The sequence below is a fragment of the Mobula birostris genome, chromosome 2 (assembly GCF_030028105.1).
Source record: "Mobula birostris isolate sMobBir1 chromosome 2, sMobBir1.hap1, whole genome shotgun sequence".
Taxonomy (NCBI): Eukaryota; Metazoa; Chordata; class Chondrichthyes; order Myliobatiformes; family Myliobatidae; genus Mobula; species Mobula birostris.
In genome coordinates, this window is record NC_092371.1 from 221628844 (window position 1) to 221645527 (window position 16684).

The 16684-nt window shown below is 40.5% G+C and overlaps 1 protein-coding gene across 1 annotated transcript in view; it reads right to left on the bottom strand.

The window, feature by feature from the left end:
- moxd1 (monooxygenase, DBH-like 1) overlaps positions 1-16684 on the bottom strand; it is a 96280-nt gene that overhangs the window by 22660 nt on the left and 56936 nt on the right. Inside the window, exon 6 of the mRNA XM_072251511.1 lies at positions 10748-10850. Coding sequence (XP_072107612.1) covers positions 10748-10850 — 103 coding nt within the window. The remainder of the gene's footprint in view (positions 1-10747; positions 10851-16684) is intronic.

Below are 16684 nucleotides of genomic sequence, written 5' to 3' on the forward strand. Positions count from 1 at the left end.
ATGCACACGTGCATTTAGGTTGGAGTTATCTCCTGACAGAATAACTCTGTTCAGAGGAAATTCACAGACCGGTTGGAAAAGCTAATCTGCGTGTGATAGGAATCATACTCATTTTAATTAGAGAGATTTTAAGAATGTGATTACAAATGATAAAAGCAAATCATTTTGTTTGCATATTCACTAATACCCAAGGATATCTCCAATGGTATTTTGTAATCAGACAAACTACTTACAGTTGTAAAGAAGATGGATGAGCCCTAAGTGAAATGTAGTGTATAAAAGGTACAAGTGGTGACTATATGTACCATGTGGTTGCTTTTAGCACCAAGTCCAGACCATGTATGTTCCAGCTTCATTTAAAATGTATAGGAGGAACAAAGTATTATACAAATCTTTCTGCTAACTTGAGACAGCACAAGGTCCTTATGATGCTTAAATCTGGATTGAATTTCTCTCCCAGTGATACCTCTCCCTTCCCTTTTTGCTCATTCCCTTCTTCGTCCTTCCTTTCTAGTCCTTATGAAGGGTCTCGGCCTGAAAAGTTACCTATATGTTCCGCTTCATAGATGCTGTCTGACCTGCTGAGTTAGAACATGAAATATAGAAAACCTACAGCACAATACAGGCTTTTCGGCCCACAAAGCTGTGCCAAACATGCCCTTACCTTAGAAATTACCTAGGGTTACCCATAGTCCTCTATTTTTCTAAGCTCTGTGTACCTATCCAGGAGTCTCTTAAAAGACTCTCTCATCTTATACACCTCTATCAGGTCATCTCTCATCCTCCATCACTCCAAGGAGAAAAGGCCGAGTTCACTCAACCTATTCTCATAAGGCATGCTCCCCAATCCAGGCAACATCCTTGTGAATCTTCTCTGCACCCTTTCTATGGTTTCCACATCCTTCCTGTAGTGAGGTGACCAGAACTGAGCACAGTACTCCAAGTGAGGTCTGACCAGGGTCCTATAGAGCTGCAACATTACCTTTCGGCTCCTAAACTCAGTCTCACGATTGATGAAAGCCAATGCACTGTATGCTTTCTTAACCACAGAGTTAATCTGCGCAGCAGCAGCTTTGAGTGTCCTATGGCTTTGGACCCCAAGATCCTTCTGACCATCCACACCGCCAAGAGTCTTACCATTAATACTATATTCTACCATCATATTTGATCTACCAAAATGAACCACCTCACACTTATCTGGGTTGAACCCCATCTTCCACTTCTCATCCTAGTTTTGCATCCTATCGATGTCCTGCTGTAACCTCTGACAGCCCTCCACATTATCCACCACACCCCCAAACTTTGTGCCATCAGCAAATTTACTAACCCATCCCTCCACTTCCTCATCCAGGGCACTTATAAAAATCACGAAGAGTAGGGGTCCCAGAATACCACTGGTCACCAACCTCCATGCAGAATATGACCCATCTACAACCGCTCCTTGTCTTCTGTGGGCAAGCCAGTTCTGGATCCACAAAGCAATATTCCCTTGGATCCCATGCCTGGTTACTTTTTCAATAAGCCTTGCATGGGGTACCTTTAAGCATTTAGTATCTAGATCTAGACTTCCAGAATCTGCAGAATCTCTTGTGTTTAGGAATAAACAAATGTTTTATTTTATAAATACAGGCTGGGAAAAGTAGGGTACCATTGGGTTCAATACAGTGGCCCCAACAATTTTTAATATACTTATTTGATTTGGATGAGGAAATTGAAATGTAATATCTTCTGGGTTCACAGATGATACAAGGCTATAGAAACCATAGAAACTACAGCACAGAAACAGGCCTTTTGGCCCTTCTTGGCTGTGCCGATCCATTACTGCCTAGTCCCACTGACCTGCACACGGACCATATACCTCCATACACCTCCCATCCATGTATCTGTCCAATTTATTCTTAAATGTTAAAAAAGAACCCGCATTTACCACCTCATCTGGCAGCTCATTCCATACTCCCACCACTCTCTGTGTGAAGAAGCCCCCCTAATGTTCCCTTTAAACTTTTCCCCCCTCACCCTTAACCCATGCCCTCTGGTTTTTTTCTCCCCTTGCCTCAGTGGAAAAAGCCTGCTTGCATTCACTCTATCAATACCCATCATAATTTTATATACCTCTATCAAATCTCCCCTCATTCTTCTACGCTCCAGGGAATAAAGTCCTAACCTATTCAACCTTTCTCTGTAACTGAGTTTCTCAAGTCCCGGCAACATCCTTGTAAACCTTCTCTGCACTCCTTCAACCTTATTTATATCCTTCCTGTAATTTGGTGACCAAAACTGAACACAATACTCCAGATTCGGCCTCACCAATGCCTTATACAACCTCATCATAACATTCCAGCTCTTATACTCAATACTTTGATTAATAAAGGCCAATGTACCAAAAGCTCTCCTTACGACCCTATCTACCTGTGACACCACTTTTAGGGAATTTTGTATCTGTATTCCCAGATCCTTCTGTTCTACTGCACTCCTCAGTGCCTTACCATTAACCCTGTATGTTCTACCTTGGTTTGTCCTTCCAACGTGCAATACCTCACACTTGTCTGTATTAAACTCCATCTGCCATTTTTCAGCCCATTTTTCCAGCTGGTCCAAGTCCCTCTGCAGGCTCTGAAAACCTTCTCACTGTCTACTACACCTCCAATCTTTGTATCATCAGCAAATTTGCTGATCCAATTTACCACATTATCATCCAGATCATTGATAAAGATGACAAATAACAATGGACCCAGCAATGATCCCTGTGGCACACCACTAGTCACAGGCCTCCACTCAGAGAAGCAATTCTCTACCACCACTCTTTGGCTTCTTCCATTGAGCCAATGTTTAATCCAATTTACCACCTCTCCATGTATACCTAGCGACTGAATTTTCCTAACTAGCCTCCCATGCGGGACCTTGTCAAAGGCCTTACTGAAATCCATGTAGACAATATCCACTGCCTTCCCTTCATCCACTTTCCTGGTAACCTCTTCGAAAAACTCCAATAGATTGGTCAAACATGACCTGCCACGCACAAAGCCATGTTGACGCTCCCTAATAAGTCCCTGTCTATCCAAATGCTTGTAGATTCTGTTTCTTAGTACTCCCTCCAATAACTTACCTACTACCGACATTAAACTCACCGGCCTATAATTTCCTGGATTACTTTTCAATCCTTTTTTAAGCAACGGAACAACATGAGCCACTCTCCAATCCTCAGGGACCTCACCCGTAGACAGCAACATTTTAAATATTTCTGCCAGGGCCCCCAGAATTTCAACACTAGTCTCCTTCAAGGTCTGAGAGAACACTCTGTCAGGTCCCGGGGATTTATCCACTTTAATTTTCCTCAAGACAGCAAGCACCTCCTCCTTTTCAATCTGTACAGTTTCCATGATCTCACTACTTGATTCCCTCAATTCCATAGACTTCATGCCAGTTTCCTTAGTAAATACAGACGCAAAAAAACCTATTTAAGATCTCCCCCATTTCCTTTGGTTCTGCACATAGCCGACCACTCTGATCTTCAAGAGGACCAATTTTATCCCTTACAATCCTTTTTCACTTAATATACCTGTAAAAGCTCTTTGGATTATCCTTCACCTTGACTGCCAAGGCAACCTCATGTCTTCTTTTAGCCCTCCTGATTACTTTCTTAAGTATTTTCTTGCACTTCTTATACTCCTCAAGCACCTGATTTACTCCCTGTTTCCTATACATTTCATACAACTCCCTCTTCTTCTTTATCAGAGTTGCAATATCCCTTGAGAACCAAGGTTCCTTATTCCTATTCAATTTGCCTTTAATCCTGACAGGAACATACAAACTCTGCACTCTCAAAATTTCCCCTTTGAAGGCTTCCCACCTACCAATCACATTTTTGTCAGAGAACAACCTGTCCCAATCCATGCTTTTTAGATCCTTCTAGGTAGAAGAGTGAACTGAGTTCTTCCAGCATTTGTGTGTTATGCTGGATTTCTTGCTTCTGCAGAATCTCTCATGTTTATCACCTGACATCTGCCAGCTTTACTCCTTCCCCACCTTCCACCTTCTTATTCTGATATTCCACCCTTCTTTTCCATTTCTGATTAAGGGCATCAGCCTGAACTGTCAACTGTTTATGTTCCAGAGATGTTGCCTGACCTGTTGAGTTCCTCCAGAATTTTGTGTCCGTGTGCCTATGCATCTGTGCATCTGTTACTTTGGACTGAACGTCTTGAATTACAGGAGTTTGTAGCTAACCCCAACACCTCTGTGAGCAATGGTATCCAACAACCTCAGCTTTCATGGCTGATATCTGAGGTTAGGTCTGCTGGTTGGATCCAGAGTAACATACACAAAATGCTAAAGGAACTCTGCAGGTCAGGTGGCATCTACGGAGAGGAATAAATGGTTAATATTTTGGGATGAGAACAAACAGAAGCTGAAATGTCAAATATTAGAGGCTGCATCATGGATGGGCAAATGTTGACATGTAACTGGTTGATACCACCATGTATAAAAGATGTGTTCCTTTCACTGCAACACTTATGCCAGGTTGCACTGTGACGAGAATACACATAGATTAAGATGTTAGCTGGCCTGGGCTGGCACCAGTGGGATCAGCAGTTGGTCTGCCACCTGTCTTCAGGAGAAAGAGAGATAAGGAAAACAATGGAGCAGCACTTGGAGATGTTAATGAAGGGACGGGAGAGAGTAACGGAAGGAGAGCTGTCAAGATCGGCTCCCCCTTTGAACCCTGAACTGTTTGAAGTGATGGACAGGCGATACCCCAGCAGGGGGATAAAAAGGGACAGTTTCGCTAAGGCAAGACACACACGACACCCCGAGGTAACGAGACCCTGGAAGCGGTGCGTCTCCCACAAGTCGGTGGGAAGTTTTGGACAGCTGGTCGCGGATCAAGCCATAGACGCTCAGGGTGGAAAGGCACGATCGGCGGGAACCTGGTGTGTGTCCGCCCTTGCCTGGTTGCCAGGTTCACCGCAGAGAAACGATCGTATCTGAAAACAGAGGGGTCACGGTCGGTGACCTCAGATGACATCACAAAGGGCTCGCCCGAAAGCTGACTGCGAAGGTCTGTGTTGGAAGCCATTTGAATATTCATTCGTTTTGCTCGCTCTCTCCTTCCCCCCATTGTCCATCTCCCACGGCAGCGATTACTGCGAACTGAACTGAACTTTGCGTCACATTGAAACTGGTCATTTACTCCTAGACAACGATAGAGCTTGATTGATCCTGTTATCTTAATTCTGTGTACATGTGTGTTTATCATTGCTGAACTGTTGCATTCATTATCCTTTTGATTAGAGTACTGTGTTGCTTGTTTCTTTAATAAAACTTTCTTAGTTCTAGTAATCCAGACTCCAACTGAGTGATCCATTTCTGCTGGTTTGGCAACCCAGTTACGGGGTACGTAACAGCACACACTCAATATCCTCATTTTGTGCATACTATCAGAACAAAGCTACAAACTACATGACCTGAACAGCCCCACGCTTTATAACACAACTAAAGAATCCCATGCCCTCATATGAACATTTCTTCTCAGCCTTCTCATCTTTAATCAGGTTTCTAATGTTTTATTAATAGACTCCCACACCCTTGTCTTGTTTTTCAAGTTCGCTATTCATATGGACATCATCAAGTAATACTGAGTCAAAAATCCCTATTTTCACCTGGTTCACATTGCCCATCATTATTGTTAAGCTCTGCTGACCTTGTTTTTCACAGAGAATTGGATTTAAGATTTTTATCACCTTCAAAGATTATTTTGGCTGCTGCAAGGTTAGTATCTGAGTGGCACCAATAGATTTCTGAAGGTAAAACCGTATCTGATAATTAACAATTTAAGAAGGTCACAAGGATAGTGGATGGGATGAAACTACAGAGGTATACTAGGAAGTTACTTGACAAAGTTCATACAAGAAAAAAAAGTGATAATTTAACCATGCTAATCTTCTGCCACATTGATAATTGTTTGGAAGCCAGAAGAAAAATAGCTGAGAAACAAGGAATGTACTATGAACATAGAATGGGACAAGTGGTGATCTCCAAATAGCTCTATTGAGTCTTCGGTTTTGCTGCACATAGAAGCCAAGCTAACATAGAAATGCCACTTTATATTAATATCCTAGAAAACAGATAATTTAAATGAAACAGATTACTGAATGTGGATTTTAATCTCGATGAAACATGGGCTGTAAATTCCTATATGTCTTGCAAATTTAAGGAGTTAGGAAGCACAACAGAGTATGTAGGAAGTTACACAGACAGAGTAAAAGAGATGGAAAAACCATGGTAAATAGAGTCCAGCTTGGAAAATACAGGGTAGGTTTTAACAGGGTGGAGATTCCTCTTGTAGGTGAACCTAGAACAAGGAGTCATTGTTTAAAAACGATAATTTCGGAGGTGACTTTTTTCCTCCCTCAGAGTGCCATAAGTTTCTGGAATGCTCTTCCACAATAAGTGACAGAAGCAGAGTTGTTGAACATTAACAACAGGAATCCTGCAGATGATGTTGAGCATCTCTAGGAAGAAGCTGATATATTCTTGATGAGCTAGGAGGTGAAAGATTACCATCAGTAGTTAGGATGTAGAGCTGAGATTACAACCAAACCAGCCAAGTTTTTGATGGAAAGTTGGTGCAGACCTGTTGAGCCTGTGGCCAGTTAGACAAAAACATAAAACATCGACTAGTACAACAAAGGAATGGGCTCTTTGCCCCACAATGTCTTGCCGAACCAACTCCAGCTTTTATTCATGAGCATACTCTTCAAGTCTGGATCTAGAAAAACAAATCCTGTTTCCACGGTATGTGCACTGATCGGTTTTCATGTGCTCGCACAAAAATACCACTAAATCCTAGGCCACATTCAAAAAGTAAAATTAACATCAAAAACATTTTTGCGTGCCAGTGAGGCTCAGAAATAATTTTATCAAAGAACTGAAAGGGAGGCCCAAATATAATTGGAACAAAATGCTCACTACTTCTTTTGCCCAAAACAAGGAGAGATGACATAAGAAGAATCAAGATTTACAAATAACTAGTGAGCTGCTTATTTAATCATTGATTAGTGACGAATTATATTTTGTACATAAACAAGAACTACCTGAAAGTCTTAAAATAATCCGTAACCAAACCCACAAACTGATGATAATGAAGGCATTAGAATTGTTTTATGCAGTTTAAACACTACAATTTCCTCTTGGGTAATAAATCCCAAAACAAAACTTTGAATTCACTTTGCCCAAACAAATGAATGAAGGCGGCCTGGCCAAGTCATGAGTCATTAAGGTTTATATAAACTGTAGACATTGTTCCACTAATTTAGAGCATATGCTGCCCAGGCTGAGGAATTACCAAGGAAACACAAGGTGCACAGTGGGAGAGGAAAACAGCATTAAAACAAAGAGTTGTTTAAAACAGTGGGATCCGATAGGCAGACTATCATAGGTATAAAGTGTCCGTGCACTTGAGCAGGATAAATTAAGTTAGAATCAGAGTCACAGCACAGAAAAGGCCCTTCAGCACATCTAGTCCATGCCAAGCCATTAACATGCCCTGCACCCAGGCAATAGCCCTCCCATCCACGTACATATCCAAATTCCTCTTAAAAGTTGAAATCGAACCCACACCCAGCACTTGCACTGGCAGCTCGTTCCATACTCCCACCACTCTCTGAGTGAAGAAGATCCCCCTCCTGTTCCCCTTAAACGTTTCACCTTTCACACTTAACCCATGACCCCTAATTGTAGTCTCACCCAACCTCTGTGGCAAAAGCTGCTTACATTTACACTACCCAATCCCCTCATAATTTTGTATACCTCTATCAAACTTCCCTTCAATTTTCATACGTTCCAAGGAATAAAATCCTCATCTATTCCAACTTTTCTCTATAACTCAGGTCCTTAAAAGTTCTGGAAATGTCCTTGTAAATTTCCTCTGCACTCTTTCAATCTTACTTACATCTTTCCTGTAAGTAGGTGACCAAAACCGCACACAATGCTCCAAGTTACACTTCGCCAACATTTTATACAATTTCAACATAACATCCCAACCCATGTAGTCAATACACTGATTTATGAAGGATAATGTGCCAACGGATAATATGTGACTCTATTTACCTGTGATAAACTTTCAATGAATTATAGATCTGTATTTCCAGATCCCTTTGTAATAACACACACCTCAGTGCCCACTATTCATTGTGTAAGAATTGCCCTGGTTGGTCCCCCCAAAGTGCAACACCTTAAATTTGTCTGCATTAAATTCCATCTGCCATTTATCAGTCCATTTTTGCAGCTGGTCAAGATCTTGCTGAAAGTTTTAATAGTCTTCCTCGCTGTCCTCTACACCCTCGGTTTTGATGTCATCACAAATTTGCTTATCCAATTTACCACATTTTCATAAAGGTTGTTGATATACATAGATGGCAAATAATAATAGACCCAGTATCGATCTCTGCGGCACACTACTAGTCACAGGCCTCCAGTCAGACAGACAACTATCTACTACCACTCTCTGGCTTCTCCCACAAAGCCAATTTCCTGGCTTATTCTTAGAGCCTTTCTAAAACAATGGAACAATAGTAGCTTTCCTCCAATCTGACACCTCAACCTCTTTGTTAGGATCTCTGCAATTTCTGCACTTGCCTCCGACAGGGTTCAAGGGAACACCTTGTCAGGCCCTGGGGATTCATCTACCTTAACGTTACCCCTCCTCTGTAATCTGTATACGTCCATGACTTTGCTACTGTTTTGTCTCACTTCTATAGACTTCATCTCCTGAGTAAACACAGATGTAAAAAGTCCATTTGAGATCTCCCCCCACCTCTCTCAGCTCCATGCGTAGACTACCAGTCTGATCTCTAGAAGTATTAGACTGCCAAAATTCTGTCACTTGAAGCAAGCAGCAGTTTAACTGTTTGCGACTCAAGGACTACAAATGTGAGATTTTATGAGAGGTGGTTTCTTTATATTTGATATTCATATTACTGTTTTAAGAGTAGAAAGATATTTGATATGAACATTGTTTATGGGTAGAAATATGGATTTGGCAAGTTTTTAAACATTCAGAATTTTTGATAATTGGTTAAACTCTTCTTGAGCTTCCAGCTGGGTATGGGTGTCAATTTTAACCAACATTTCGACGACAATCTCTGCCATCTTCTTCAGGGATGGTGTCTAGGCACGTCAGGTCTGGTGGTATATATAACCCCATTGTCTATCCCTCCTGATCGGTTAGTCCTCATTGTTAGGTTTCCTGGATTTTCCTCGGCCCTTCTGAGTTTGTTTAGTTCTTAGATTGTTGGAGTGCCTGCAGCACCCCAAATGCTTCTTTAGGTATGTCGATGACACCTTCATTGTGTGGCCTCATGGACTCCAGGTATACCAACAGTTCCACAACCATCTGACCAGCATACATCTAAACATTCAATTTATGGTGGTGGTGGAGAAGAATGGTTGGCTCCCACTCTTGGACATTCTAATACAATGGAAACCAGATGGTAGTCTCTGGCATGGCATCTATCGAAAGCCCACTCATAGGGACTTATATCTCAACAATAACAGTCACCATCATGCCTTCCAACATAGAGTAGTTCTTTCCACTTTGGTTAACTGTGTGAAAACTATTTCAGACCTGGACAGTCTCCATGAGGAAATGTTTATTAAGCACGATGTTCCTACAAAATGGCTACAAGGTGAAGGAGATTAATTGGGCCCTGAAAATGGTCGATCGAAAAACTGGGAAAACTCACATTGAGGAGGAACCCATCGCTGCCTCCTGCCTTCCCTATATTTCCACTGTTTCTGGAAGGATTGCCAGGATCCTGAAGAAATACTTGACTAATCCATCTAACCTGTAAGCAAGCTCAAATCCCTGTTTATGCAGGTCAATGACAACGTGGAAGCCGAGAAGAGTTTATTCGTCACATACGTCCAGAAAGCATTAGATCTTTTTTCACTTTTTACTTGATTAATTTAATTGAGTTTCCCTTTATTGCACTCAGTGATGAAGATTGTTTTGCAGGTATTGAAAACTATTTCATACTCTGAAGCTAAGAGCTAACCCAGAGGCATCCAATTTCTGATTGTTATAGCAAATTATGATCTCAGTCTTCTGGACAGATTGCTCACATAACTTTCCAAATGTATTGGCATACAATATATTGGATTACTTAGTATATACTTGCATATTTGTTGTTAAAATGTGGTGAGATGTGACAGATGGTGTTTGTGGTGTATGCGCAGACCAGCTTCAAGTTTCTGAAACAGAATCAAACTTATTATACATGTATTTGGACTGAAGTGAAACTAATTTTTGCTTTGTGATAAGGGAAGGTGTTAAGGAGGGGTTGAACTCTTTGTAGTTCTGGTGTTGTTATTTAGTATTCTAAATTAGGTAAGATTGCACTCAGCATTGTTTATCATGTTATAATCTTAACTTTGATTAACCTTTTTAAGAATAGTATGGATATTTACATTTTTTTACCTGGAAATACTGTAAATGAAAATAATTAACGCCTCCAGTAATTAACTGTAAATCAGAATACTATTGTAATAGTTGAAATCTGTTTTAGTCTAGAGACACATATATAGTAAGGTTCCTAAGTCCTTAAAGTGGTTTCATTTTGTAACTACTGAAAATCAGAACACATGGAGGAGTAAAACATTCTTTGCAACATTCAGTGTTTAATTCAGCCAGACATTCACTCAGATAGACATTTAATTCAGATAGACACTAAACAGCAAATGCTCCTACCTTCCTGAAAGCTCGGGTTATCATAATGCACTTCCATCATCACATATGTGGGGTCGCCTGGTGTTCCAAGTGAAAGTCCGACATTAGGGGGGAAGGAAAATCCCTGTAGTCATTGGACAAAAAGAAAATCTAAAACTTATGGTTCCGTTGTGTTTTGACAGTATGATTGTATGCAGGCGTAAAAATACAAATTTCTGGAACTCAGTTTTCATCATGCTAAAACAACTTACAATTTATTGAGAAGGATTGAGAGAACATTTCAGAACAACAGGATAATAACTTGTTCCAAGCACTGTAAAATTGCCAACATAAAATGTAACATACTACCCCATGACAAAATGTGGCATATAATTCTTAAATTATTTGGGAAATACAGCAAGGTATTGTGATATCGGAATCTTTCCCTGTACATTTTAGTACTCTTTTATATAAAGAGTACTAAAGTAAAGAAGGAATAGATTGCACTTCATTGAATGCACTGCTTTTGTGTATTCCACTGAAAACTTTACAAATCTACAATATCTTTGATTATATGCAAGGCTTATCCAACATCTTAGACATAAGCTACATATATGTTTCTTCCTTGGTAGACTAACAGGATACTGCAAATTAGCTGTACTGTACGTACGTAGTAGTAGGAGAATCTAGACAGAGTTGAACACATTACTTCCCTGTAGCCTATGGGAAAATGGGATTGATGGGATTGCCCTGAGAGTTGACATAGACTTTATGGACAACTTGGACTTCTACTAGTCAGAAATATAATTCAGGATCTGGAAAAAGGTCATAGAGTCATAGAAAAGTACAGTACAGAAACAGCCTTTCAGCCCATCTAGTGCATGCTGAACCATTTGAACTGCCTACACTAATTGACCTGCATTGGAACCATAGCCCTCCGTACCCCACCATCCATGTATCTATCGAAACTTCTCTTAATCATTGAAATCGAGCTCGTATGTACCACTTGTGCTGGCAGCTTGTTCCACACTCTCATGATGCTCTGAGTGAAGAAGTTTTCCTTCATGTTCCCCTTAAACTTTTATTAGTTGACTAAAGAATAAATAATTTCTTACTTGAAAAGCTATTACCATGGCACTGTTGGATTTGGCTGTGGAATTGTTATTTTTCTTTTAGTTTAGTTTTCCTATGTTTGCTTATATTTAATATAATTACCCATACACATGTAATTTTCAGTAATTATGTTACAGATGTTTCTGTAGGTTTCTAGAAACTTCTTTGTTTTCAGTAGCAGATGTCACGCCACTTGGATCTGGCTATTTTATACATTGGTTTGCTAACATTAGGATTTATATTATCTCTAGTCTGAGTCTGAGAGAACCACTACTACTCTTTCCTTTGTTTTTTTTTTTGGTTTTTTTCTCTCTCCTGTCCTTTTTCTTATTTGCTTTTTGTTCTTGTAACACTTAATAAAATAATCCTAAATAATAAGTTCTATGCCTCATTCTTAACTTCCAAAGGACCTTTTGATCACAAAAGTATCAGGATCCAACAGTTTTACTATTAGCACTATAAATGTGCAAGATGGAAAGACGACTGAGTTTTTGGGGATTGCATGTTATGGTTTATCAATTATTTTCTAAATTAGCAAACAAGACGAGTAAAAGTATCTAGGATCAGCTTTCTATGAAACCGGAAGCAACTATTGTTCGAATCTGTTTTATTAGACTTCCTAATCAAAATATACTCTTCTGTAAGATATCTATTTAAAGTTGATCATAAACTGAGGATAACAAGTGTTGTATCAAATCAAAATATTTATGGATGTTGATTCAGCTGTAACAATAGTTTGTAGGTAAGATGTTTTCTGTTCATTTGTAACACAAAACAATCATTATATCGATGTTTGGTTGGAGACATATCAGTTCATTTCTGGGCACCATTTGATGTGCCTTGACAGAAAGAGATGGTTCTAGACTTTAGTAGAAGAGAGAAGTACAGATTCTTCAGAGCTGTTCTAAATTGAGATTCTAAATTGGAGAAAAGTCAATGATGATGGTATCAGAAATGATCTGGCAAGTGTGGATTGGGACAGCTTGTTCTCTGGCAAAGGCGTACTTGGAAAGTGAGAGGCCTTCCAAAATGAAAGCTTGCATGTACCTATCAGAATAAGAGGTGAAGGTAACCAGTGTTGGTTTTCAAGAGATATTGAGACCCTGGTTAAGAGTAAAAAAGGAGATGCACAGCAGGTATAGGCAAGTAGGAACAAATGAGGTACATATGGTGTACATGAAAAGCAAGAGAACTTTCAGAAAGAAATCAGGAAGGCTAAAAGATGGCATGAAGTTACTCTAGCAGACAAGGTGAAGGAGAATATTAAGGGATTCTACAGGTATGTTAAGCAAATGGATCCCTAGGGACAAAAATGTTCCTCTGGAAGACCAGAATGGTAATCCATGTGTGGAGCCAAAACAGATAGAGGAGATCTTAAGTGCATTCTTTGCATCTGTCTTTACTTGGGAGATGGACACAGAGTCTATAGAAGTGAGGCAAAAAGATATCAACTTTATGGACCCTGTAGAGATTACAGAGGAGGAGGTATTTGCTACCCTGAGGAAAATCAGGGTAGATACTCCCCAGGGCCTGACAAGGTGTTCCCGCGGACCCTATAGGAGGCAAGTGCAGAAATTGCCAGACCCTAGCAAAAATATGTAAATCATCCTTAGCAACAGGAGAGGTACCAGAGGATTGGGGATACCCAATGTTGTTCCGTTCTTTAAAAAAGACTCTAAACAGAAACCAGGAAATTATAGGATGGTGGGTCTGACATCTGTTGTGGGAAAGTTATTGCAAGGTATTCCAAGGGACTGGATATATTAATTATTTGGATAGACAAGGTCTGATTAAGGATAATCAGCATGCCTTTGTGTGTGGTAGGTCATGTCTAACCAATCTTATAGAATTTTTGGATGAAGTGACCAGGAAAGTGGATAAAGGCAAGGCAGTGGATGTTGTCTACATAGACTTTGGTAAGGCATTTGACAAGGTCCCAAATGGGAGGCTAGTCAAGAAGGTTGTGTCGCTCGGCATTTAGGGTGAGGTAGTAAATAGGATTAGACATTGGCTTTGTGGGAGAAGCCAGAAGGTGGTAGTTGAGGGTTGCCTTACTGGCTGGAGGCCTGTGACTAGTGATGTGCCGCAGGGATCAGTGCTGGGTCTTTTGTTGTTTGTCATCTATTTCAATAATCTAGATGATAATGTAGCGAACTGGATAAGCAAATTTGCAGATGACACCAAAATTGGGGGTGTAGTGGACAGTGAGGAAGGCTATCATGGCTTGCAGTGGGATCTGCATCAGCTGGAAAAATGGGATGACAAATGTCAGGCGGAACTTAATGCAGATGTGTGAGGTTTTGCACTTCAGTTGGACCAACCAGGGTAAGTCTTACATGGTGAACAGTAGGATACTGAGGAGTGTGATAGAACAAAGGGATCTGTCTGTAATTAGTTGAAAGTGGTGTCACAGGTAGGTAGGGTTGTAAAGAAAGCTTTTGGCACATTGGCCTTCATAAACCAATGTCTTGCGTACGGAAGATGGGATGTTATGTTGAAGTTGTATAAGATGTTTGTGAGGATGTATTTGGAGTATTGTGTGCAGTTTTGGTTACCTACATACACAAAAGATGTAAACAAGGTTGAAAGAGTGCAGAGAAAATTTACATGGATGTTGCAGGTCTGGAGGACCTGAGCTATTAGTAAAGATTGAACAGGTTAGAACTGTATTCTTTAGAATGTAGAAAATTGAGAGGAGATTTGATGGAGGTATACAAAATTATGAAGGGTATAGAGATTATAAATGCAAGCAGACTTTTTCTTCTGAGGTTAGAGGGACTACAACAAGAGCTCATGGCTTAAGGGTGAAAGGTGAGAAGTTTAAGGGAACAGGAGGGGCAACTTCTTCACTCAGAGGGTCCTGAGAGTGTGGAATGAGCTGCCAGCACATGCGGTGCATGCAAAATTGATTTCAACATGCAAGGGAAGTTTGGATAGGTACATGGATGGTAGAGATATGGACAGCTATGGTCCTGGTGTAGGTCAATGGGAGTAGGCAGTTCAACTGGTTTCAGCATGGACTAGATGGGCCGAAGAGTTTTTTTCTGTGCTGTATTTCTCTATGAGTCTATGACTAAAGGAGAGAAAAAAACACTTCTACTATTCACAGGAATGAATGTATGTATGTTTCTTCTATAGATGTACCGGGGACAGCATTCTGACAGGCTGCATCACTGTCAGGTATTGGGGCGGGGGCTACTACACGGCACCAAAAGAAGCTGCAGAGGGTCGTGAATTTAGCTGGCTCCATCTTGGGTACCAGCCTACAAAGTACCCAGGACGTCTTCAAGGAGTGGTGTCTCAGAATGGCAGCGTCCATTACTAAGGACCTCCAGCAACCAGGACGTGCTCCTTTCTCACTGTTACCATCTGGGTGATTCAGGAACAGCTTCTTCCCCTCTGCCATCCGATTCCCAAATGGACATTGAACCCATGAACACTACCTCACTTTTTTAATGTATATTATTCCTGTGTGTGCACGAGTTTTAATCTATTCAATATACATATACTGTAGTTGATTTACTATTTATTTATTTATTTATTTATTTTCTCTTCTTCTGTGCATTGCATTGAACTGCTGCTGCTAAGTTAACAAATTTCACGACACATGCTGGTGATAATAAACCTGATTCTGATTCTGAACTTAATAATGTTATAGGAAAACATTCATATGTAGGGTTCAAAGGTCAGGCATTCTTGACTCAGAGATGGCTTGTATATTCCATTCATCAGAATGCATCCCTGACAAATTTAGTGTTCGCTTAGCAGTGGTCTCACTCATGTTAAAGTTGAAGTTTTCCAAACTTATATTACGTGTTCAAGAACCATTGTTTATATTAACAATAGGTTGGACTACAACCAGAGGTCTTGGGTTGAGGGTGAAAGGTGAGAGGCTTAAAGGGAACAGAAGGGGCAACTTTTTTACTTAGAGGGTCGTGAAAGTGTGGAACGATCTGCCAGCACAAGTGGTCCATGCCAACTCAATTTCAATGTTTAAAAGAAGTTTGGACAGGTATATGGATGATAGAGATATGGAGGGCTATGGTCCCAATACAGGTCGTTGGCAGTAGGCAGTTTAAACAGTTTCAGCATGGACTTGATGGGCTGGAGGGCCTGTTTCAGTATTGCACTTCTCTATGACGGAAAGGGAAATGGCTCTAGACTTTAGCAGATGAGAGAAGTAGGGGTTCCTCAGATTTATTGGCAATATTTGGGAAAGCAGTACACAAACCAGTCAGAGGTTATGTATAAAGGATACGCATGATTACCTTAGTCTTAGATGAAAGCAGGCAATACGATTTTATGTGTAAAAGTGGTAGTTTCTGCATTTACAATGTTTAAGTACAGATCTTGTATTTGCATAATAAATATAAGTCTGAACCATGAGGAATCACTTAAGTAACTTTAAAGGGAATTCTTAAGGGCATTCATGGTTAACTTGACTAAGTGGAATAAATACTTCAGGGCACGAGACCAAGAAAAATTAAGAGCAGCTCCTAAATGGTATTCTATGTCAAGGAAAACAGGAACCAACCAGGGTTTGAGTGCAAAGAAGGTGAAGTCTGAGATGTCAGGGGTAAGTTTTTTAACTCAGAGAGTGGTGGGTGCGTGGAATGGGCTGCCGGCAACGGTGGTGGAGGCGGATATGATAGGGTCTTTTAGGAGACTTTTGTATAGGTACATGGAGCTTAAATAAATAGAGCGCTATGGAAAAACCTAGTAATTTCTAAGGTAGGGACAAAGAAACATAGAAAACCTACGGCATAATACAGGCCCTTTGGCCCACAAAATGTGCCTAACGTGTCCCTACCACCATGGCCTCCACCTTTTCTGCAGCAGTGACATTATCTCTGATCAACAGTGCCA